Source organism: Rhinopithecus roxellana, chromosome 19 (genome assembly GCF_007565055.1).
Source record: "Rhinopithecus roxellana isolate Shanxi Qingling chromosome 19, ASM756505v1, whole genome shotgun sequence".
Taxonomy (NCBI): domain Eukaryota; kingdom Metazoa; phylum Chordata; class Mammalia; order Primates; family Cercopithecidae; genus Rhinopithecus; species Rhinopithecus roxellana.
The window spans coordinates 7,367,643-7,392,890 of NC_044567.1; the positions used below are offsets into that span (position 1 = coordinate 7,367,643).

The window sequence follows — 25,248 nt, forward strand, 5'->3', positions numbered from 1 at the left end:
AGCTTACAGCAGTCACTGGCACTTAGTAAGTACCCAATAAATATTAGCTACAATTCATGATCCATCTTGTGTTATACTTATCTTTATGTGTCTGTCCTTCCTTCTGGACTGTGAGGACAGGGATTTTTGTCTTAATCATCTTCGTATGCCCAGAGTCAGCCTGTCTGATATAGGATAGCTGCTAAATCAGATGTCTGTGGAATAAATGAATAGATGGATGAATGAACGAAGGAATGAATGAACCACTTTACCCACTCCAAACCTCAGTTTACTCATTTTGAAATGGGGATATTAAAGCTTATCTCAGAGGGGCCGAGCAGGGTAGCTCACACCGGTAATCCCAATACTTGGGAGGTCAAGGTGAGAGGATTATTTGAGGCTAGGAGTTCAAAACCAGTCTGAGCAACACAGCAAGACTCCGTCTCTACAAAAAATAAAAAAGCTTGTCTCAGAGGGGAACCAGGAAGACCAAATAAAGTAAGCGCAATTGTTATGGGGAGGGTCCTTGTTCTTAGAACTCCCAAGATGGTGGCAGGCCGCTTCCAAGATGGTGGCAAGCCTCTTGTTCTCTGACCTGGGGTTCTTGGCCTCCCAGATTCCAAGGAATGGAATCTTAGGCTATGCAGTGAGTGTTATAGCTCTATTCAGCTCAATTAGGACAAACCCAGGCACTTAGCCATGCAGAAACAATGGCAAGCCTTAGCCTGATCGGGAGCAGCAATGGGTGCCTAGCTGGATCAGGAGCACAGCAGACACCCTGCCAGATCCAGAGGCGTGGAAGTCAGTGGTGGGTCTGCGACAGCAGCAAACAGCAGTGGTGGACAGTAAGCAAAAGCTCAGCTCAAGCCATAACATGGACCAGAAAAGTGTGCAGTTGCAAGATTTAATAGAGTGAAAACAGAGCTCCCATAAAATGGGAGGGGACCCAAAGGGGGTTGCCATTGCTGACTCGAATGCCTGGGTTTATATCCCCATCATTGTCCCTCCTCCTGTGCTCTCAGGCGATAGGTGATTGACTATTTCTTTACCTCCTGTTTTTGCTTAATTAACATTTTAGTGAGCTCTCTTTACTACCTGATTGATCGGGTGCGAGCTAAATTGCAGGCCCCGTGTTTAAAGATGAATGCAGTCACCTTCCCAGCTAGGCTTAGGGATTCTTAGTTGGCTTAGGAAATCCAGCTGGTCCTGTCTCTCAGTCCCCCCTCACAACAGGAAAACCCAAGTGCTGTTGGGGAGGTTGGCTGACGACTGCTCTGCTTCCTGCTGAATTGAGGCATAGTAGGGGTCATGCAGTTGAGATTTCCTCGGGAGGGGTGCCTTCGATGTCACCAACATCAGAGCATGGACTAGCAGGCCGGTCCAGGGGTCCGCAGTAGATCTCAGCCATGGACTGCATTGGAGGCTCCATTTGAAGAACCATTTGTCGTTTTACAGCTTCGATTCTGGAAAAAACAAACTTAACAAGGAGGTTAAAGATACAGGGATTGAAATGAACGGCCTGTAGTGTAAGGGATTATTTCTTTGGCACACTTCACAGGCCCTGACAATCTGCTTGATAGTTTTAAAAAGGTCTGGATTGGCCGGGCGCGGTGGCTCAAGCCTGTAATCCCAGCACTTTGGGAGGCCGAGATGGGCGGATCACGAGGTCAGGAGATCGAGACCATCCTGGCTAACACAGTGAAACCCCCGTCTCTATTAAAAAATACAAAAAACTAGCCGGGCGAGGTGGTGGGCGCCTGTAGTCCCAGCTACTCGGGAGGCTGAGGCAGGAGAATGGCGTAAACCCGGGAGGCGGACCTTGCAGTGAGCTGAGATCTGGCCACTGCACTCCAGCCTGGGCGACAGAGCGAGACTCCGTCTCAAAAAAAAAAAAAAAAAGAAAAAGAAAAAGGTCTGGTCCAGTAAATAATAATTTGGCAACCTAATGGGTGCTATCAATACCTAAGTGAAAGGTTTGGTGAAGGGTTTTAAGCAATTTCCATTGGTTAGCTGCAGGCAAAAGTATTTTTCCTTCTCCAGTGGCCAGCCATCCTGAGGGGGAGGAAACTATGTCCTCGTGAGGTTCCTCATTCTATTTCTCCTGCTGAGTACTGGGGCTTGTTTCCCGGAGGGGATTATTAGGGGTTCTTCTATAAGCATTTCTAATGGAGGGTCCCGCCTTGCGGCTCTTTTGGCTTCAATATCTGGTTGGCGATTCCCTTCTATTTCTTCTTTCCTTTCCTTTCTGATGACCCGGTAGTGTAAGACTGCCACCTCTTTAGGTTTCTGTATAACCAATAATAGTCTCCTGATAGCTTCCTGATGTTTGATAGCTGTTCCCTCGGAAGTTAGGAATTCCCTTTCTCTCCATATTGCCTCATGGGCATGGAGGACTAGGTAAGCATACTTTGAGTCTGTATATATATTTATCCTTTTTCCTTCTAATTCTAGTGTATAGTGGCCCCTGCTTTTGCTAGAATGTCTCTCCCTAACAAGGCAGTGGGGCTTTCAGGCATAATTAGAAAAGCATGTGAAAAGAGTTCCCCAGTCACAGCTTAGTGACTGGGAGAAGTATCTAGTGACTGGCTGTCCTAGGATCCCTCGGATAGTGACACATCTGGAGGACAGTTGTCTGGGACAGGAGAGTAAGACTGAGAAGGTCGTGCCAGTGTCCAGGAGACAGTTAACCTCCTGGCCCTCAATGGTCAAGCATGGGGCTCTGTGATGGTGACAGCATGGGCTGGCGCTTGCCCCGGGCACCCTCAGTCCTGTTGCTGGATCCATCTGGTTAGTGGCTTCTGACTCAGAGGACCTTCATCCCCTGGAGCAGTGGGCCTTCCAGTGATTCCCTTGACATAAGCGGCATCAACAGGAGGCAGCTTATTTCTATTCGGATGATCTTTTTAAAAGTGTCCTTGGCCAGGCACGGTGGCTCACGCCTGTAATCCCAGCACTCTGGGAGGCCGAGGCGGGTGGATCATGAGGTCAGGAGATTGAGACCATCCTGGCTAACACAGTGAAACCACGTCTCTACTAAAAAACACAAAAAATTAGCCAGGCATAGTGGCGGGCACCTGTGGTCCCAGCTACTCGGGAGGCTGAGGCAGGAGAATGGCGTGAACCTGGGAGGCGGAGCTTGCAGTGAGCTGAGATCGTGCCACTGCACTCCAGCCTAGGCGACAGAGCAAGACTTCGTCTCAAAAAAAAAAAAAAAAGTGTCCTTGTAGGCCGCACTGGAAGCAAGCCCTATTAGGCATTCGATTTGCCCAGCCTTTCCATGTTCCAGAGCCTCCAAGGTCTGCTTGCCTGAGGGCCATGACTAAAGCGGTGGCCTTTTTCTTATCTCATTTGTCCTGTTCTGCCTGTTCCTCCTGATCTCTACTATAAAAAACTGAGGTTGCCAAATTCAAATACGGTTTCTAAGTTTTGCTCCAGGACTAAGGCGGACTTTTGAAATTTTTTTTTCATGTCTGCAGCTGACTGAGTGATAAACTTATCAAGATTAGTTGGCCTTCAATAGTGTCAGGTGACAGAGAGGTATGCTTCCTCAATGCCTCCCTTAATCTCTCCAGAAAGGCAGTAGGATTTTCTTCCTTTGTGCTATAGTGGACATCATTGAATAATTTATAGGCTTCTTCCTAGTTTTCCTTAGTCCTTCTAACAAGCATGTTAGTAAATGTCTGCGGCACCAATCTCTATGTTCTGATTCTGCGTCCCAGTGAGGGTCTACACTGGGCACTGCTTGCTGGCCTGTGGTGAATTGTTCTCTTTCCTTTTGTCATCCTATCATTGACCTGACTCAGATACCAGAGATCGCCAAACTCTCAGGCTGCAGTTATGGCGACACTTCTCTCATTTGGGATTAGTGTCTGATCTAGCAGTAACATTATATCCCTCCATGTCAGATCAAAGGATTGTCCTAACCCTTGTAAAACATCAATATAGCCATCAGGGTTATGTGAGAATTTACCTAGGTCTTTTTTTTTTTGTTTTTTTTTGGGACAGAGTGTCACTCTGTTGCCCAGGGTGGAGTGAAGCGGTTCGATCTTGGCTCACTACAAGCTCCGCCTCCAGGGTTCACACCATTCTCCTGCCTCAGCCTCCCAAATAGCTGGAACTACAGGTGCCCGCCACCATGCCTGGCTAATTTTTGTGTGTGCGTGTGTTTTTAGTAGAGACTGAGTTTCAAAGTGTTAGCCAGGATGGTCTCGATCTCCTGACCTCGTGATCTGCCCACCTCAGCCTCCCAAAGTTCTAGGATCACAGGAATGAGCCACCGCGCCCGGCCTTACCTAGGTCTATTTTAATTTGCTTCAAGTCTGACAGGGAAAAAGGTACATACACTCTGGGCCGAATTCTCCAGAATACATCTTAGGGGCATTTTTGCCTTGGGGGGAATGTTTCCTATCTGAAAAAAAAAACATAGGGATGCCAGCACCCCTAGTCATTTTCCGATGAGCATTAGTCCTAGAGCGTCCTCTATGGTCCTAATGCTTATTCCTTTCCAGGGTGCGTAACCACCCATGGACCTCTGCTTATCGGATTAGTTACGCTCACAGATGTAGCAGTCCTGCACCTCTTTTCTCGCCTTTCTTGACCACAAAGGGGTCTGGGCTGCTGGATTCTAGTGGTCCTTTACCAGCGTGCCCAACATTGCCTTTGTGCTCAGAGGCGAGTTCTAGAGTTGGGCTGGGTTCCTGAGTATTTCGTAACAACCCAGCTGCACCATCAAGATGCATTCCCATAAACAACAGTTCTTACGCAAATTCGCTTCAGAGAGGGTGTCGGTAACCTTTTGAGTCAGGATTGAGATAAAGTCTTTTTGATTCTGTAAATACTTTAAGGCTTGGCTGAGGGCAAACAGCTCCCACTTTTGAGCAGACCAATTAGGCAATTCTTCTAACTCTGCTTCCGCAAGAGTCTCCTTATCAATTACTGAATACCCACTGTGTTTTTTCCTCAATCACCTGGGAGGAGCCATCTATAGTTCTGTTCTGAAGGGAGTTCCTCCTAGGTCTGGTCGGAACTTTGTATGGTAATTAAAATTTAAATCCAGTTAGGAAATCTGCTGGGTTAAGGGAATTTTCCGTGGTTAATGTTAAATCACCTTTTTCTAACAGAATAGCCCCATACTTATAAGATTTTTGAGTTAGTAAGCTACCTTTTTGCTTTTTTGACTTAGAATAATTCTGAACTGGTGAGGTGTGCTCACAATGAGGTCTCCTCTAAAAGCTACTTTTCTAGGCTGGGTGCAGTGGCTCGCGCCTGTAATCCCAGCACTTTGGGAGGCCAAGACGGGTGGATCATGAGGTCAGGAGATCGAGACCATCCTGCCTAACAAGGTGAAACTCCGTCTTTACTAAAAATACAAAAAAAAATTAGCCGGGCCTGGTAGCGGGCGCCTGTTAGTCCCAGCTACTCGGGGGGCTGAGGCAGGAGAATGGCGTGAACCTGGGAGGCAGAGCTTGCAGTGAGCCGAGATCGTGCCACTGGACTCCAGCGTGGGTGACAGAGCGAGACTCCGTCTCAAAAAAAAAAAAGTTACTTTTCACTTTCTTGTGTTAGCAAAGCAGTTGCTGCTACAGATTGAATGCATTTGGGCCATCTGTGGGTTGCTGGGTTAAGAATTTTTGATAGGAAGGCTACTGTGGTCTCAGTGTTTTCAGGCTACGCCCTTGTTTACACTGACAACAAGGCAATATTGGAGTGTTATAGGGTCATAGAGAAGACCTTCAATTATCAATTATAGGTTTTAAATTCATCCTGGCTTTTAAAGGAATAGGGCACACTGTTTTTTCTTTACTATATTTGTCTCTCTTTTTCTCTCTCTCCCTCTTTTTTCTCTCTATCTCTCTCTGTCTCTTCTCTCCTTGACTTACTCAATTCGCTTTCATCTTGATCTATTATGTTGTTGTAGACCCAGTTCCAGTTGTTAAAATACTGGGTCATCAGTTCTAAGGCCCTGGCCAATGAGCCAAGGCTTGGAGATTGTATCACAGAGGGGTAAGATGGGTAGAAATCAGGGGAGGAGAGCATCTTACACAATGGGAGAGCAATCCTCCTAGCCATTTACAAACCTGGGGCCCTGGCAAGGGTGGTGGGGAACAGGTCCCACATAACTGCCCATGTTGAGAGCTGTATGCCTAAATTGGGAGGGACACCAGGGACAAGACTCCCTGGGTTCATAGCCTAGATTCCTAAGGACACAATATAGAGCTGCCTTAGATCCCTTTGGAGATACAACCTGCTCTAATACTTGGGAGAGGAAGTGAAAGTCTGAAGCATCAGTACCTAGGAGGCAGGGATCAGAGGAAGTAGATTCAGAGGTAAGGAGAATTTTGGTGCTACACTTTTAAGAAAGTCATGCTTGGGACCCAGGAGGTATGGGTCAGAAGGAAAGGTAGGGGCGCACGCATGGGTGACTGTTGAGTAGAGACTTCTGACTGAGCCATGATCTCAACCAGCTAACGTCGGGAGTTTGGGATGACGGCTTTCTGCCTCTAGTCAGCCCTCAGCTTCCCCAGGAAAATTGAAAGCAGAAGCTGGTTCCAGGCAGACCAACACTCCCAACCCAGAAGGGTTGGGGGTTGTTAGAAAGCCCTTTCCCAGACAGACTTATATCTGAGTCAGGTGAGGCGGACACGCTGATCATTTTTAACTGGCCGACAGATGCCCAGTATTTTCCTCCAATTCTAAGGAAGGACAGGACAGAAGAGCAAGCAAAAGTGGTCCAATATTACTGCTTTGGAGTCCCTTTGTGGTTGCCAATATCTTACTGGGGGTCCCTGTTCTTAGAGCTCCTAAGATGGTGGCAGGCCGCTTCCAAGATGGCGGCAAGCCTCTTGTTCTCTGACCTGGGGTTCTTGGCCTCACGCATTCCAAGGAATGGAATCTTGTGCCATGCAGTGAGTGTTATAACCCTATTCAGCTTGATTAGGATGAACCCGGGCACTTAGCTGTGCAGGAACAATAGCAAGCCTTTAGCCCAATTGGGAGTGGCAATGGGTGCCTTGCTGGATCAGAAGCACAGCGGACACCCTGCTGGATCCGGAGGGTTGGAAGTCAGCGGTGGGTCTGCAACAGTGGCAGACAACAGTGGTGGACGGCAAGCGAAAGCTCAGCTTAAGCCATAACAAACACGGACCAGAAGAGTGTGCGGCTGCAAGATTTAATAGAGTGAAAACAGAGCTCCCATAAAATGGGAGGGGACCCAAAGGGGGTTACCATTGCCAGCTTGAATGCCTGGGTTTATATCCCAATCATTGTCCCTCCTCCTATGCTCTCAGGCGATAGATGATTGGCTATTTCTTTACCTCCTATTTTTGCCTACTTAGCATTTTAGTGAGCTCTCTTTACTACCTGATTGGTCAGGTGTGAGCTAAGTTGCAAGCCCCATGTTTAAAGGTGGATGCAGTCACCTTCCCAGTTAGGTTTCGGGATTCTTAGTTGGACTAGGAAATCTAGCTAGTCCTGTCTCTCACAATGGTCTACTCCTTACTGAACAAATCCCTGCTGTGCACACCTCAACCCGTCCCCAGCAAGGCACTGTGCTGGGCTTCTGGGAAACAGACAAGGGCAATTGGATAATACATACATTAGCATTTGGCAATCTCTGAATCCTTGAGCATCCATTATCTTATTTTGATAATGTACATGAGGAGACAGTGAGGCACATTTTATTGTTCTGAAGAAACCAAAGCTCAGAGAGGAAAAGCCACTTGTTCGCAGCCACACCATTGGTTGAGGGGCAGACTTTTTTATTCCAAATCCTGTTTCTTTTCACTGTAGTGAAAAGAAACACCCTATTTTTCCTACCACGAAGGAGCCTACAGTCCATGCAAATAATTATTATACAAGATAAAAGGATAAGTGCCTGAATACATAGAGATGAGATCTGTGCATGAATATGTAGGGCTGTGTGTGTGTGATAACATCAGGTCAACAGGTGCTAAAATATTCTTTGTGCCTCGGACTGTGCTTTACGTATATCATGTCTTTTAACTTGGCCTTCACAACAGACTTATAAGGCAGACATTATAAGGCTGAGCTTTCGCTTGCCATCCACCACTGTCAGTTTTACAGGTGAAGTGATTGAGGTTCAAAAAGGTCAACTATTTAATGATAATCACAGCAGGAAAGTGAATGCATTCCAAGAAAGGTGGGTGCAAACCAGCATGGTGGGGAGGAGGAGCCTATAGAGAAGAGAGAAATCAGAAAAGGATCCATGGAGAAGGTGGCATTTAGGTTGGGCTTTGAAGGATGGGTCAGGTCCAGACAGACAGAGATGCAGCCCAGGGAAGCAGAGAGGCAGAGCAAGGAACTGACCACAAGTCAGTTCACTTTGGGGAAGATTTGTTTAAATCTCTTAGGCTAGAGCCCTGCAGCTTTGTGAGAAAGTGAAGCCTGTCATCTGTTGGCAGCCTTCTTCTTGGAAACAACAGGCTGGACCTATGCTGAACCCCTCCAAAACCAAATGCCACCTTGTGCTTGGATGTCTGAGGTTGTTCAGGGAGCTGCCAAACGCAACACAAGTACCAGTAGCAATTGAGAAGCCCAAGATCAAGACCAGGACAGGAGTCATCAGCTGCCTGAAAACCCTTGGGTGTCAGGCCAATGCAGCCACTGCTAACTCTGGGGCAATCTTGGCAACTTGTTACAGTACCAGCTTCTGTTCCTCCTTCCGTAAAACAGATATAATAGCCAGGTGCAGCAGCCCCTGACTGTAATTCCAGCTACTTGGGAGGCTGAGGTAGGAGGATTGCCTGAGCCTAGGAGTTCGAGGCCAATCTAGGCAACATAGTGAGAGCCTACCCTCGCACTCTAAATAAATAAATTTTTAAACATTGAAAAAATGAGGCCGGGCGTGGTGGCTCAAGCCTGTAATCCCAGCACTTTGGGAGGCTGAGACGGGCGGATCACGAGGTCAGGAGATCGAGACCATCCTGGCTAACACGGTGAAACCCCGTCTCTACTAAAAATACAAAAAATTAGCCGGGAGAGGTGGCGGGCGCCTGTGGTCCCAGCTACTCGGGAGGCTGAGGCAGGAGAATGGTGTGAACCCGGGAGGCCGAGGTTGCAGTGAGCTGAGATCCGGCCACTGCACTCCAGCCTGGGCGACAGAGCAAGACTCCGTCTCAAAAAAAAAAAAAGAAAAGAAAAGAAAAAATGAGCATAATAATATGAAGTAGTGCGTCAAGGATCCACAGAGAGACAGGTGAGAAAGAGCCAATAGCACCACGCAGCAGGAATCAACTTTTCTAAGGGCAGCTGAGTCCCTTTGTGCTTTGTCATCATAGTGGGAGGTGGGTTGAAAAAAAAAGGCAGTCCGGGCATGGTGGCTCATGTCTGTAATCCCAGCATTTGAGAGGACAAAGCGAGTGGATCACCTGGGGCCAGGAGTCCAAGACCAGCCTGGCCAACATGGCGAAACCACATCTCTACTTAAAAAAAATACAAAAATTAGGCTGGGCATGGTGGCTCACGCCTGTAATCCCAGCACTTTGGGAGACCGAGGCAGGTGGATCACAAGATCAGGAGATCGAGACCATCCTGGCTAACATAGTGAAACCCTGTCTCTACTAAAAATACAAAAAAATTAGCCGGGCGTGGCGGCATGCGCCTGTAGTCCCAGTTGCTGGGGAGGCTGAGGCAGGAGAATGGTGTGAACCTGGGAGGCGGAGCTTGCAGTGAGCTGAGAGTGCGCCACTGTGCTCCAGTCTAGGTGACAGAGCAAGACTCCATCTCAAAAAAAAAAAAAAAAAAAAAAATTAGCTAGGTGTGGTAGCATGTACCTGTAGTCCCAGTTACTCTACTCAGGAGGCTGAGGCAGAAGAATCACTTGAACCCAGGAAGTGGATGCTGCAGTGAGCCGAGATCACACCACCACACTCCATCCAGCCTGGGCAACAGAGCAAGACTCCATCTCAAGAAAAAAACCAAAAAAACAACAAAAAAAAGCAGTCTCAGGCCTTGAGGATGTAAGCCCCCAAAGTGTATTTTAATATTGATCTCTGTTTATACAGTTTGCTTACTTACATAAATTTGCTTTCTTCAAGACAGAGTCTCTGTCTCCCAGGCTAGAATGCAGTGGCATGATCTCAGCTCATTGCGGCCTCCACCTCCTGAGTTTCAGCAATTCTCCCGCTTCAGCCTCCCAAGTAGCTGGGATTACAGGTGTGTGCCACCACGCCCAGCTAACTTTTGTATTTTTACTAGAGATGGGGTTTTGCCATGTTGACTAGGCTTGTCTTGAACTCCTGGCCTCAGGTGATTTGCCCATCTCAGCCTTCCAAGGTGCTGGAATTACAGACATAAGCCACCACACCTGGCTATAAATTCTCCTTAAATACTTCCACATGTAGAAATATTCACCATGTTCCTGTAAGTCAGCCCTTACCAAGGTAACCCTCAAATTGAAGGCAGTTGCAGATAGAAATCCCAAGATTTTTGTTTTGTTTTTGTTTTTAGAACTAAGTAAATATTCTCTTTGTTTGTTCGTTTGAGACAGGGTCTTGCTCTGTTGCCTAGCTGGAATGCAGTGGTGTGATCACAGCCCACTGGAGTCTCTACTTTCCAGTGCTCAAGTGATCCTCTCCACCTTAGCCTCCCTAATAGCTGGGACCACAGGCATGGGCCACTGTACTTGGCTCTTGTTTAATTTTTTGTGGAGACGGGGTCTCCCTATGTTGCCCAGGCTGGTCTTGAACTCCTGGGCTCAAGAGATCCTTTCATCACCACCTAGCAAAAGTGCTGGGATTATAGGCAGGCCACTGCGCCTGGCCTAATATTATCTTAAAATGCATATAGAGGGGCCGGGTGCGGTGGCTCGTGCCTGTAATCCCAGTATTTTGGGAGGCTGAGGCGGGCAGATCACGAGGTCAAGAGATGGAGACCATCCTGGCCAACATGGTGAAACCCCGTCTCTACTAAAAATACAAAAATTAGTTGGGCATGGTAGCACGCGCCTGTAGTCCCAGCTACTCAGGAGGCTGAGGCAGGAGAATCATTTGAACCCAGGAGGCGGAGGTTGCAGTGAGCCGAGATCGCGCCACTGCACTCCAGCTTGGGCAAAAGAGCAAGATTCCGTCTCAAAAAAAAAAAAAAAAAAATGCATATAGAGGGGGCTGGGCGCGGTGGCTCACGCCTGTAATCCCAGTACTTTGGGAGTCCGAGGCCGGTAGATCATGAGATCAGGAGTCCAAGACCAGCCTGGCCAAGATGTTGAAACTTCGTCTCTACTAAAAATACAAAAATTACCTGGGCTTGGTGGCAGGCATCTGTAATCCCAGCTACTCGGGAGGCTGAGGCAGAGAATTGCTTGAGCCAGGGAGTCGGAATTTGCAGTGAGCCGAGATTGTGCCACTGCACTCCAGCATGAGCAACAGAGACTCTGTCTCAAAAAGAAAAAAAAAAAAGCATATAGAGGGGTATGACAACAATTGTACTTTTTAAATAAATTTTTTTTTTTTTTTTTTTGAGATGGAGTCTCACTCTGTCACCCAAGCTGGAGTGCACTGGCCAGATCTCAGCTCACTGCAAGCTCCGCCTCCCGGGTTTACGCCATTCTCCTGCCTCAGCCTCCCTCCCGAGTAGCTGGGACTACAGGAGCCCGCCACCTCACCCAGCTAGTTTTTTTTTTTTTATTTTTCAGTAGAGATGGGGTTTCACCGTGTTAGCCAGGATGGTCTCAATCTCCTGACCTTGTGATCCGCCCGCCTCGGCCTCCCAAAGTGCTGGGATTACAGGCTTGAGCCACCGCGCCCGGCCAAATAAATATTTTTTTAAAAAATGCTCGTAGTGGGAAAAGTCAAGTTCATATGGCAAGAAAAATGTGCAAGAATCGCCATGAAGCTGGGCACAGTGACTCATGCCTGTAATTCCAGCACTACGGAAAGCCAAGGCTGGAGGGTTGCTTGAGCCCATGAGTTCAAGACCAGACTGGGCAACATAGGGATGGATACTCTGTCTCTACAAAAAATAATAAAATTAGTCAGGCACAGTGGCCCACACTTATGGTCTCAGCTACTCAGGAAGCTGAGGGAGAAGGATCGCTTGAGCCCAGGAGGGTGAGGCCGCAGTGAGTCGTGATTGCACCATTGCACTCCAGGGTGAGACCCTCCCACAACCAAACAAAAACAATAAACAAACAAACAAAAAATGCCAGGCGCAGTGGCTCATGCCTGTAATCCCAGCACTTTGGGAGGCCAAGGTGGGCGGATCACCTGAGGTCTGAGGTCAGGAGTTAGTGGAGAACAGTCTGGCCAACATGGCAAAACCCCGTCTCTACTAAAAACAAAACAAAACAAAACAAAACAAAATTAGCCAGGTGTGGTGGCACGTACCTGTAGTCCCAGTTATTCGGTAGGCTGAGGAAGGAGAATCGCTTGAACCCAGGAGGCGGAGGTTGCAGTGAGCCAAGATCGTGTCACTGCACTCCAGCCTGGGTGACAGAGCAAGTTCTGTCTCAGGAAAAAACCAAAAAAAAAAAAAAAAAAAAAAAAAAGTCAAATCCATCAACAAGTGAGTTGTTGAAAAACTGAGAATGTATTTATACAATGGAACATTACTGTGGAAAATTACATAGCTATTAAAGAGAATGACTAGGAACTGTATGTATTGACCTGGAAAAAAATGTTTATTGCATATGGTCAAGAAAAAAAATTCAAGTCATTGAGTATAGCACATGGCCTGATCTCATTTTTTAAAAACAGAATTTCATTTTGACATTATTTCAGATTTACAGAAAAGTTGCAAGAACAGAAAGAAGAATTCCTGGAGCTGGGTGTGGTAGCTCACACCTGTAATCCCAGCACTTTGGGAAGCCAAGGCAGGAGAATCACTTGAGGCTAGGAGTTTGAGATCAACCTGGGCAATATGGCAAGACCCCATCTCTATTATAAAATAAAATAAAAATAATTTGTGGGCCGGGCGCGGTGGCTCAAGCCTGTAATCCCAGCACTTTGGGAGGCCGAGACAGGCGGATCACGAGGTCAGGAGATCGAGACCATCCTGGCTAACACCGTGAAACCCCGTCTCTACTAAAAAAAATACAAAAAACTAGCCGGGCGTGGCAGTGGGCGCCTGTAGTCCCAGCTACTCGGGAGTCTGAGGCAGGAGAATGGCGTAAACCCGGGAGGCGGAGCTTGCAGTGAGCTGAGATCTGGCCACTGCACTCCAGCCTGGGCAACAGAGTGAGACTCCGTCTCAGAAATAAAAAAATAATAATAATTTGTGTACTCTTTTTTTTTTTTTTGTGACGGAGTCTTGCTCTGTCACCAAGGCTGGAGTGCAATGGCTCAATCTCAGCTCACTGTAACCTCTGCCTTCCAGGTTCGAGCAATTCTCCTGCCTCAGCCTCCCGAGTAGCTGGAATTACAGGCACGCACCACCACGCCCAGCTAATTTTGTATTTTTAGTAGAGACGGGGTTTCTCCATGTTGGTCAGGCTGGTCTCGAACTCCTGACCTCAGGTGATCCGCCCACGTCGGCCTCCCAAAGTACCAGGATTACAGACGTGAGCCACCGCAGCCGGCCCTTCTGTGTACTCTTTACCCAGATCTCCCATTTGCCATTTCACTACAGTTGCTTTATCCTTCTCTCTCTGTCTCCACACACACACACGCACACACACAATTTCTAAACTGAATATGTTGCAGATATGATGCCCTTTTATCACTAAATATATCAATGTGTTTTTCCTAGGTACAAGGAAAGATATAACCATAGGACAATTGTAAAAATCAACAAATTCACACTGATCAATACTACTCTCTAATCTGTAGACTTTACTCTGATTCCATTAATTGTCCAGCATGGTCCTTTTTTTTTTTCTTTTGTAAAAACAGCCAGATTTAATGGCTTATGCCTGTAGTCTCAGCTACTTGGGAGGCTGAGGTGGAGAATGGTTTGAGCCCAGGAGTTTAAGATCAGCCTGGACAGCATAGCAACTCTTCCTCTCTTAAAAGAGAAAATAAAAATTATACATATAGTATTAACAGAGATATGATATATTAATATATAATATATAATAATATATATAAAGGAGATAAACATATTTGTATGAGCCTAGGAAAATGTATAGCTGAATATCCATACTTTTTAAACCTAGTTCACCTTAAAGATTTGCTAAAATCAGACTTATTACTTTTGTAATAAATTATAATATAGAAATGTTTATTACAAATAAACAAGCAATGAATGAATGAATAAATAAAATCATCAGATGTTGAGATGGAATTGAGATCAAATCTTGTTCTACCAACTTTGGACACATTACCTAATCTCTCCAAGCCTGGATTCCTCAATCATAAATCTCCACCTATAGAAGAAACTATTTTGTTTCTTTGTTTATTTTATTTACTTATTTTTTTACAGACAGAGTCTCGCTCTGTTACCCAGGCTGGAGTGTAGTGGCGTGATCTCGGCTCACTGCAACCTCTGCCACCCAGATTCAAGCGATTCTCCTGCCTCCGCCTCCTGAGTAGCTGGGATTACAGCTGTGTGCCACCATGCCTGGCTAATTTTTGTATTTTTGGTAGAGATGGGGTTTCACCATGTGGCCAGGCTGGTCTCAAACTCCTGACCTCAAGTGATCTGCTCACCTCAGCCTTCCAAAGTGCTCAGATTTATAGATGTGAGCCACTGAGCCCAGCCTGTTCTTGTTTGTTTGTTTGTTTTGAGACGGGCACTTGGTCTGTTGCCCAGGCTAAAGTGCAGTGGTGGCGTGATCACGTCACTGTAACTTTTTTTTTTTTTTTTTTTTAAATAGAGACAGAGTTTCATCATGGTGCCCATGCAAGTTTTGAACTCTTGGGCTCAAGTGATCTGCCTGCCTCAGCCTCCCAAAGTGCTGGGATTAGAGGCCTGTGCCATGGCACCCAGCCAGCTCACTAACTTCAAACGCCTGTGCTCAACGATTCTCCCACTTCAGCCTCCTGAGTAGCTGGTACTACAGGTGTGCACCACCACGCCCGGCTAGAAGCTATTTTTTCATAAGGATTAAATGAGTTCTTAGTCCATAGAAGGCACTCAAAAAATCATTCCTGTAAAACTGTTCATCTCTTCCTTATTCCCGCCTTCTCCCCTCTGTTCATTCCATTTGGCCTTTCCTTTCTCCCTTTCCATGGTCACCATCCTTTTCATCCTTCAAATTCCAGTCCAAATGCCACCTCCTCTAAGAAGTCTTACCTGATCACGCTGACCAAAAGTGAGCTGTTCTGCTGATGCCCATAGCACTATGTCCCGCTTGGCATTAGTTGCTGGCATGCGTAGCAGTGATAGCAGAGGAGCCTGAGGGCAGTCTGCTGGGGGTTTCCAGAGAAAGGCTTTCCTTGCTCATCAAAGGCATACCAAGACCATGAGGGAAGGCACTACCTAATTCAAAAAAATAAAACAAAGAAGGCAGAGGGAGATTCGACAAAGAGGAGGAAATGTGAGCACAGAGGCAGAGATTGGAGTGATGCGGCCATAAGCCAAAGAACAACTGGAGTCACTAGCTGCTCTAAGAGACAAGGAATAGATTCTTCTCTGGTTTCTCTCAAAGGAACCAGCCCTGCCAACACCCTGATTTTGTTTATTTATTTATTTATTTTTTTGAGACAGTCTCACTTTGCTGCCCAGGCTGGAGTGCAGTGGCATGATTGATCTCCGCTCACTGCAACCTCCGCCTCCCGGCTTCGAGCGATTCTGGTACCTGAGTAGCTGAGATTACAGGTGTGCACCACCACGCCCAGCTAATTTATATATATATATATATATATATATATATTTTTTTTTTTTTTTTTTTTTTTTTTTGAGACGGAGTCTCGCTCTGTGACCCAAGCTGGAGTGCACTGGCCAGATCTCAGCTCACTGCAAGCTCCGCCTCCCAGGTTCACGCCATTCTCCTGCCTCAGCCTCCCCGAGTAGCTGGGACTACAGGCGCCCGCCACCTCGCCCGGCTAGTATTTTGTATTTTTTAGTAGAGACGGGGTTTCACGGTGTTAGCCAGGATGGTCTCAATCTCCTGACCTTGTGATCCGCCCGCCTCGGCCTCCCAAAGTGCTGGGATTACAGGCTTGAGCCACCGCACCCGGCCTAATTTTTATATTTTTAATAGAGATGGGGCATCACCATGTTGACCAAGCTGGTCTTGAACTCATGACCTCAGGTGATCCACCCACCTCGGCTTCCCAAAGTGCTGGGATTACAGGCATGAGCCACTGCACCTGGCCCAACACTTTAATTTTAATCCCGTAAAACTCCCTTCAGACTCTGGCCTCCAGAACTGTAAGACAATAAATTTCTAGGGTTTTAAGCCACTACATGTGTGCAGTTTGTTCCAGCAGCAATAGGAAACTGACACACTGCTTCTTTCTCAGGACTAGATGCAAACCTCCAGGAGACCTTCTGCAACACACCTTGGGTAGATGCCTCTCCCCCAGGCTCCCTCACACGGCACTGGCCACAGTGCAGGCCATTGTCAGTCTCAGGACTGGTGTTTTCTCCTAGAGAGCGAGCTCATTGAGAGCAGACGCCATGTCTCATTCATATCATGCTTGTCAGCAAGTAGTTACTCAATGAATGAAAGTTGAACCAAAAAAAAAAAAAAAAAAGAAAGAAAGTTGAACCAATGAATAAAAAAGGGAAGTTAAATTAGATTTGGTTTAACACTGGGTCTTTATCCAAGACTTCATAGTTGACTTTAGTTCTTGACTTTGACCCAAGGAAAGTAAAATATTACGCCATCCAAGTAAAGATTTTCGTCCTATCCTCTTACAAAAGCAAGGCTTTCATAGTTTTTTTGGCAGTTGATGGGATTATGGCTTAGTTTTTCAATTTGGGGATGTAAGCAAGAAAACACAGATTATTTAAAAACACGTCTGCCTGTGCCTGCAGCAATTGTTAGTCGCAATCAAGATAATTTTACTCAGCTGGGTATGGTGGCGCCTGCTTGTGAATCCCAGCTCTCTGGGAGGCTGAATCAAGAGGATTACTTGAGCCCAGGAGTTCAAAATCAGTCTGGGCAACACATTGAGATCCTCATCTCTACAAAAAAAAAGAAAAATTAGCCCAATGTGGTGGCATACGCCTGTAATCCCAGCTACTCAGGAGGCTGAGGGGGGAGGATCACTTGACCCCAGGAGTTCAAGGCTGCAGTGGGCTATGACTGCCCTGCTGCACCACTCCAGCTCCAGCCCAGGTGAGAGTGAGACAGTCTCAAAAAAAAAAAAAAAAAAAAGATAACTTGATTCTACACAGTAGTTCAGAGCAAGTTCCTTATTTTCACTTTCAGTTTGAGAATGAGAAACATCCATGTTTAGAACAATTTTTATTAGGCTTTTTTTTTTATGTTGACTACAGGATCTAATTGACTTGATTAGCAGAATATATGCATTCTGTTCCAAGTCGTTTCAACCTCTTTGAAAACTGAAACTTCCTCATCTTCCTCTCCCCTTTTCTTTCTGTGGCTGCCAGCGGTCTCTCCTTTTTTTCCACCTCTCCTTCATGATCACTGCATTTCTTATTAGCTCAGTTCTCAAACACACAGTGAAGGAAATTCTTTATTTTTTATTTTATTTATTTATTTTTTTATTTTTTATTTTTTTTTGAGACGGAGTCTCGCTCTGTCGCCCAGGCTGGAGTGCAGTGGCCGGATCTCAGCTCACTGCAAGCTCCGCCTCCCGGGTTCCCGCCATTCTCCTGCCTCAGCCTCCCGAGTAGCTGGGACTACAGGCGCCCGCCATCTCGCCCGGCTAATTTTTTGTATTTTTTAGTAGAGAAGGGGTTTCACCGTGTTAGCCAGGATGGTCTCGATCTCCTGACCTCGTGATCCGCCCGTCTCGGCCTCCCAAAGTGCTGGGATTACAGGCTTGAGCCACCGTGCCCGGCCCGGAAATTCTTTAAAAGGACCATTTTTCACTAACTACTTGGAGACAATTACCACAGAGAGCTATGAAAAATTACACTAGAGAAAAGGGATTTGCTCAAGGTCATTGACAGAAAAAGCACTAAGGCTGGATTCTTTCCAGATCTGACGCTGAAGTTGATTGAAGTTGATGCTAAGCCTAAGTAAACTCTTTGTACTCATTTTTTTACAGTGAAAACCTCATCAAACTCATTAGTTCCTGTAACTGATTGAAGCCTCCCTCAGGCATGTTAATAAAAAATTTTATTAAGAGAAATCATATACACCATCTTAGAAAATAAAATAAGGAAACAGTTTTTGTTTGTTTTTTTTTTTTTCAGACTGAGTCTTGCTGTGTCACCCAGGCTGGAGTGCAGTGGCGTGATCTCGGCTCACTGCAACCTCCGCCTCCCAGGTTCACGCCATTCTCCTGTCTCAGTCTCCTGAGTAGCTGGGAGTACAGGCGCCTGTCACCACACCCGGCTAATTTTTTATATTTTTAGTAGAGACAGCATTTCACTGTGTTAGCCAGGACAGTCTCGATCTCCTGACCTTGTGATCCGCCCGCCTCGGCCTCCCAAAGTGCTGGGATTACAGGCGTGAGCCACTGCAACCAACCGAAAATAGCTTTTTTAACAAAAGTCTGTTCTCTGCCCTCACTGTTCCTCCCACTGCCATGCCCCAAAGAAAAGTTTTTTTAAAAGTTGTGGAAAAATAGACATAAATAAAATATATCATTTTAGTCATTTTTAGGGGTACAGTTCAGTGGCATTAAGTATATTCACATTGTTATACAACAATTACCACCATCCATCTCCAAAACCCTTTCATCTTCCTAAACTGAGACTCTACACCCATTAAACAAATAACAACTCCCTATTCTCCACCCCACACACCTCACCCCTGGCAACCACCATTCCACTTTGTCTCTATGAATTTGACTACTCGAAGTGTCGCATATGAATGGAATCATACAGTATTTATTCTTTTGTGTTTGGCTTATTTCACTTAGCACAATGAGTTCAAGGTTCATGTGGCTTGTAGCATGTGTCGGAATGTCCTTCCTGTTTTGAAAGCTGAATAGCATTCCGTTGTATGAATATACTGCATTTATTTATCCATTCAATCATTGATGAATATTTGGGTTGTGTCTGTCTTTTGGCTATTGGGAATAATTCTGTTGTGAACGTTGGAACACAAATGTTTGTTGGAGTCCCTACTTTCCATTATTTTAGGTATATACCCAGAAGTAGAATTGCTGGATCATATAACTCATTTTTAATTTTTTGAGGAACCACCATACCATCCATTGTGGTGGCCCCATTTTACATTCCCACCAGCAATGCACATGTGTTCTATCTCTCCACATCCCCATCAATACTTGTTATTTTCTTTTTTTTTTTTGAGACAGGGTCTTGCTCTGTCACCCAAGCAGGGGTGCAGTGGTGTGATCTCAGCTAACCACAGCCTCAACCTCTCGGGGTCAAGCGATCCTTCTGCCTCAGTCACGCACCACCACGCTCAGATAATTTTTGTACTTTTTGTATAGGCAGTTTCTCACTTCATTGCCCAGGCCTGTCTCAAATTTCTGGACTCAAGTGATCCACCCACCTTGGCCTCCAAAAGTGCTGTGATTACAAGCGTGAGCACCCGCACCCGGCCTGTTGCTGTTTTTAAATATCAACCATCCTAATGGGTGTGAGGATGGTTTTGATCTGAATTTTTTGAGTACCTTCTCAAGTGCTTATTGCCCATCTGTATATCTTCTTTGGAGATATATTTCTTTTTTTTCTTTTTTTGAGACAGAGTCTCAAGCCTGTCGCCCAGGCTGGAGTGCAGTGGCAGGATCTCAACACACTGCAAGCTCTGCCTCCCGGGTTCAAGCCATTCTCCTGCCTCAGTCTCCCAAGAAGCTGGGACTACAGGCGCCTGCCACCATGCCCAGCTAATTTTTTCGTTTTCTTTTTTTATTTTAGTAGAGACAGGGTTTCACCATGTTAGCCAGGATGGTCTCAATCTCCTGACCTTGTGATCCGCCTGCCTCGGCCTCCCAAAGTGCTGGGATTATAGGCATGAGCCACCATGCCCGGCCTGGAGATATATTTCTTTGGGGAATATATATTTCTGTTTTATCTTCTTCTGCTACTTGCCTCTAAATGACATACTTATTTTGCCATTTTTAGATTTTCTGTTTGATAAGTGGGGATTTGCACCCCATCTCTCCTCCCTAAGTCTTGCTACTATAGTTTTTTTTTTTTTTTTTTTTTTTTTTGAGACGGAGTCTCGCTCTGTCGCCCAGGCTGGAGTGCAGTGGCTGGATCTCAGCTCACTGCAAGCTCCGCCTCCCGGGTTTACGCCATTCTCCTGCCTCAGCCTCCCGAGTAGCTGGGACTACAGGTGCCCGCCACCTTGCCCGGCTAGTTTTTTGTATTTTTTAGTAGAGATGGGGTTTCATGGTGTTAGCCAGGATGGTCTCGATCTTCTGACCTCGTGATCCACCCGTCTCGGCCTCCCAAAGTGCTGTGACTATAGGCTTGAGCTACCGCGCCCGGTCGCTACTATAGTTTTATTATTATTTTTGTACATAATGACATACCCCTTTATTTTATAGTCTGCCCCGCCCCTTCCCTCTCAACTACTAACAGATGTAACTTCCAAGGTTAGTGATACTTACATTTACATTCTGTTCTGTAACTGTGACTAGGTCTTCTGTACTTTATTCATAGGTTGATGTTACAAGTGACAAAAAAAATCAATAAATGGTGTTTTCATTTTGAGCCTGCTTTTGAAGTACAGAAGCAGGACATGGGCAAAGAGGCGGGAACAAGGGCTTTCTCATGGTAGCCAATGGCATGAGCCAAACTACAGGGACCATAAATCATGCAAGTCACTTGCAGCATAAAGGAGATGTGATGGCTCAGGCAGAAGGCCCCCTGGGGAGCAATGGGGAATTGAATTGGTTAAAGGGAAGGAAGGGAACTTGGAGGGCCTGGATGGCCCACTGCCCTGCTCCCCACTCCCCTATACTAGCCCAAGAATGCTGGGTCAACATGATTCCCCCACCATGGCTCACAGACTTCCCCACCAGCCATCCTGACTCCCAGCCTTCCTTCCTACTCACAGAACCAGTGCCTACCAGGGCTTTGCAGAAATAAAACAATTCCCCCTCCTAAAAAAGGTTTGCAATTTCTAACACAGAGGAAGGTCTTAGAGTGAAGACACGAGAGGAAGGAGAGGATGGAGGAAGAAACCATCACTGAAAACTGGCCAACTACCAGTTCTGTGCCAACTACTCAATTCTTATCCAGCCCTCTGAGTGAAGTTGGTATTATGATCCCCATTTGACAGATAGTGAGGCTGGAGAGGTCCCGTGACTTGCCCAAAGCCACAAAGAGACAACAGGCAGAGCTTTGGCCTATGTGTAAGAGGCTGAACCTCTTTAGGATTCAGTTTCTTTATCCATAAAAACAAAGACACATTCCAAGGTATGCCTGTTCCTTGCAGGGTGTTTGTGAGGGTCAGAGAAAATGTCCTTGAAGAGCCTGGCATGTACAAGATACCCTGAAACTGGTGGCTACGATGCCATGGCCTGTGCACCTAGGAAGAGTCAGGAAAGCCCAGTGTCTTGAAAAGCCGAGGCTGGAGCAAAGTTCAAGGAGGAACTCACTTCTCTCCTGCTCTAGGACTGACCCTCAAACTAGCCAGGAGAGTGGAAGGACCTACAAGATCAGTACCTACCTCTCACGTCATAGGCCAAGAGAGGCACAACGGTTTACCCAGGGTCACCAAGCAAGCTAGAGGCTGAGCCTGCCAGTCAGGGCTGGGACCCTAGACTTGTGAATGCCCCAGCCCTCCACATTCCCTGGTCCGCTACCAAACAATTAGTCTAATTAGGAAGGCACACCCTTGCAGGCCCAGCCTCCTGTGATCTCTTTGTTTCTCCGTCTCTTGAGCCCCAACCCCACAGAAACTGAAGTGTGTGGACCCTCCCTAGGAACTGGGGTTCCAGGAAGGATTTGAGGTCACACTCAAGATCATAAAGAGGCTTAGCGTGGACTCCTTCTCATGACTGAGATGGAGCCAGAGTTCCCAGCTAAGGGCAAAGGTCACCTCAGGCCAGGCTCCACTCTCAGCCACCCCTTCTGCCTGGCAGAGTTTACTTCATCTCCTCCTGTCAGGAGAGGGGAGGTCACACTGCCAGGGCCTTTGCCTCGTTCCTCTCCAGCTCCTTCTCTAGAGGAAGAGTCATGGCTAGCCCAAGGCAGTGTGGACCTGGAACAGGCATAAACTGTGCTGCTCTTTGGTGCTCAGTGCCACCTTTCCCAGCCAGGAGCAAAGCAGGATTATCACCTTCTCTGTCCCGCAGCTCGCGCATGTCTTAGTACCCCACCCACCCCTGGAACTCAGGAACCCTATGGAGGGGCATAGGGTTGCTTTCCATTCACACCTAGGGCAGCACAGGGAACTGTGCCACAGGCCCCAAGACAGGCAGATGGAGGATGAAATACACAGGTCCCAGTCCCTGAGGCCACCTGACGGTGCCTGGCCCCCAACCCTGTGCAGGTCAAGGCAGAGGCGGCCGAGTAGGGATGGGAGGATGCCTCGTGGGAGATGGTGTACAACTGGTGTCCCTTCTGAAGCTGACACCTGGCCTCAGCTGGGACTCTGGCGCCAGCGGGCTCGCAGGGGGCTCACCCGTGACACCCTTTGTCCCGGCTGCCTCCCCACCCCCGCGGGCCCTCTGCTCCAGCCGGCATGCCTCAAGGGCGCTTCGCGCCTGCTCCTTTGGCCCCTGGCTTGCAAGCAGCGGGGCCAGCTCGTGACCCGAGCGCTAAAGGGGGCAGGGGACGGACGGATCTTGACCTTGCCATCTGGCCCCGCACGGATGTGCGGCTGGCTCTCCCTCTGGGAAATCAACAAACGCTTGCGCCTCTAACATCCAGGCCCCTGAGAACGGTCGCGAGGAAGATCTGTCTCGGACTGCAGCTGCGGCCTTCGGATACAGAGGAAACCAGGGCTATTCTTCGAGGGTGGGAGGGGGAGGGTCGCGGGGTCCGAGGGGAAGGTGGCCCCGCGCGAAGTCGCCACTGCCGCGCCTCGCCCCGCCCCGCCGGCCGAGACCCAGTCCGCCGCACCCCATAGGCAGAGGCCACCCTCCCCGCCTCCCCGCCTGCTCCGCGCCCGCCCCGCCCCGGCTCACTTTAAAAGTTTACTCGGGCCGGGACGCTGGGCGATGCGAGCCACTGCAGCCTACGTCGGGATGCTGCGCCTGGGGAGAATGTGCGCCGGGAGCCCGGGGGTGCTGGGGGCCCGGGCCGCCCTCTCTCGGAGTTGGCAGGGAGCGAGGTTGCCCGCTGTCCGCTTCCTCAGGTACTGGCCCCCCGCGGGAAGAGAGGGGGCGGGGCAGTTCCCTGGGAGAGGAACTTGGAGGTCCCGCCGAGCTTCGGAAGCCCCACCTCTGGACGAGTGCACCGGGGGGAAGGTACCCGCCCACTACCAGCACCTAGGCAATAGGAAAAGCTGGCTTGGCCTGGTGGACTTGGCAGGGGGCTTTGGTTGGTGGCTGCAGGGACTTCGAGTTCTGGTCCGAGACTCTCGATTCTTTCTCCTTTATGGGCACAGAGGGCAAGGAATGTGGGCTTTAAGGAGAATATTCCGATGGGGAGGGGCAAGGGCCAAGGCCTAGGCTGTACGCCCAGGCCACTGCCTCTGAGTTGGAACCCCTTCATGGGCAAACTTGGGGATCAGCCCCATTCTCCCCGACCCAGGCCACTAAACTTAGCAGTCTCCTCTCTCCTCATCAGCTGCTCACTAACATGGCTTTCATTCTTTGCTGCCTGCTCCTGGGCCTATTTTCTTCTGTCCTCAGTGCAAGGGGTGGGATGGAAACTGGCAGAGGATTTAAGTTCCCAGTAGTTTCACTGCCTCTGCAGCAGCACAGTAAGTAAAGCTGCCTTCCGGTGTGACCAGTCCCTGGGAGGACCCCGTGAGATGGCAAATGTGAAAGTGCTTGAGTCACAGAGAGCAGGCTGCCACCAATGCTATCAGTGCTGTTAGCTTCAGCAGCACCACTTGGGAGCCCTGTGCACCACTGAGCCTGTCCTACCACTCAATGAGGCCAGATACTAAGTCTGTGGTCAGGACACCACTTTCAACAACATCAGATGGGGTGTGGGCCTGGATGTGGAAAAAGGAGAAGTCAGAACAAAGCTGTGTCTCAGAGAACTAGATTTGTTTATGTTTTTAAAAAGGCTAAGCAGGAAGAGTTGGAGGAACATGCAGACTCCTTTTTTGCTGGAACTCCAAGATCACAATTTTTGAACTTGCTGATTCCTGAATGCTAGAAAGCATGCAATGCCTTAACATCACTCTGCCTAATTTGCTGAGAAAACTAAGTGGATCAAGGCTGGTCAGTAGATGGGATTAAGATGAGGACAGTGGCGTCCTCTTCCCAGTGACCCTGGGAAGTCACTCACTACTTCCCAGGGTCTCCCTAGACAAGTTCAGCCCTCCCCTGACCCCCTAGTCTCTTAAGCCTCTCCTCTGGACTCATGGGTGCCCCCTCAGGCTGGGAGGACTCTAAGGAAAGTTACTCCCTAAGGTGTGCATATTTTATCATACTAAATCAGACCAAAGGGGAGTCTCTCAGCCTACTCTGGCTCAGGAGGCTGCCTAATGCAAAACAAACAAAGTAATAAATAAACAAATAATAAATCAGGCCACATGGCAACATTCCTGACCTTTGACTTTTTTGTCTATAAACAAAATAGATCACTTACCTGCTACAGCCCTGGGGCCTTTGAGAGCACCAAGCTTCAGAGAAATTCTTATTGCTATGTCAGGAGGAGACTCGTTTATACAGAGAGATGATTTTCTGAGTGTTTGGCCTACCTCTTTTCTGCCCCTTCCACTCCCTTGTGCTTGCACCCTTATTGGCTAACTGTGGTGGTTTTACCTGATTTCTCTCCTACTTTCCACTTCAGAAGCCTCAGGGCTCAGGCCGGGCATGGTGGTTTATGCCTGTAATCTCAGCACTTTGAAAAACAGAGGTGGTAGGATCACTTGAGCCCAGGAGTTCAAGGCTGCATTGAGCCATGATCATGCCACTGCACTCTAGCCTGGGCGGCAGAGCAAAACCTAGACTCAAAAAATAAAAATAAAGACTGCGTGGGTGGCTCATTCCTGTAATCCCAGCACTTTGGGAGGCCTAGGTGGGCGGGTCACTTGAAGTCAGGAGACCGGTTTGGCCAACATGGTAAAACCCCGTTTCTACTAAAAATACAAAAATCAGCCAGGCGTGGCCTGTAATACCAGCTACTAGGCTGTCTGAGGCAAGAGAATTGTTCCAACCTGGGAGGCGGCGATTGCAGTGAGCCAAGACTGCA

The 25,248-nt window shown here is 47.7% G+C and overlaps 1 protein-coding gene and 1 long non-coding RNA gene across 2 annotated transcripts in view; one reads left to right on the top strand and one right to left on the bottom strand.

Annotated features, from left to right (window-relative positions):
- Positions 1 to 1,004: 1,004 nt before the first annotated feature.
- Positions 1,005 to 23,163, bottom strand: LOC115894842. The gene is made up of 3 exons (XR_004055057.1): positions 23,064 to 23,163; positions 15,166 to 15,351; positions 1,005 to 1,456 (listed from the first exon to the last, which is right to left on the bottom strand). It is a non-coding gene; the product is annotated as an uncharacterized LOC115894842 (long non-coding RNA).
- ACSF2 (acyl-CoA synthetase family member 2) overlaps positions 23,008 to 25,248 on the top strand; it is a 49,190-nt gene continuing 46,949 nt past the window's right edge. Inside the window, exon 1 of the mRNA XM_010386137.2 lies at positions 23,008 to 23,233. Within this exon, the coding sequence (XP_010384439.2) occupies positions 23,097 to 23,233 (137 nt within the window). The 5' untranslated portion in view covers positions 23,008 to 23,096. The remainder of the gene's footprint in view (positions 23,234 to 25,248) is intronic.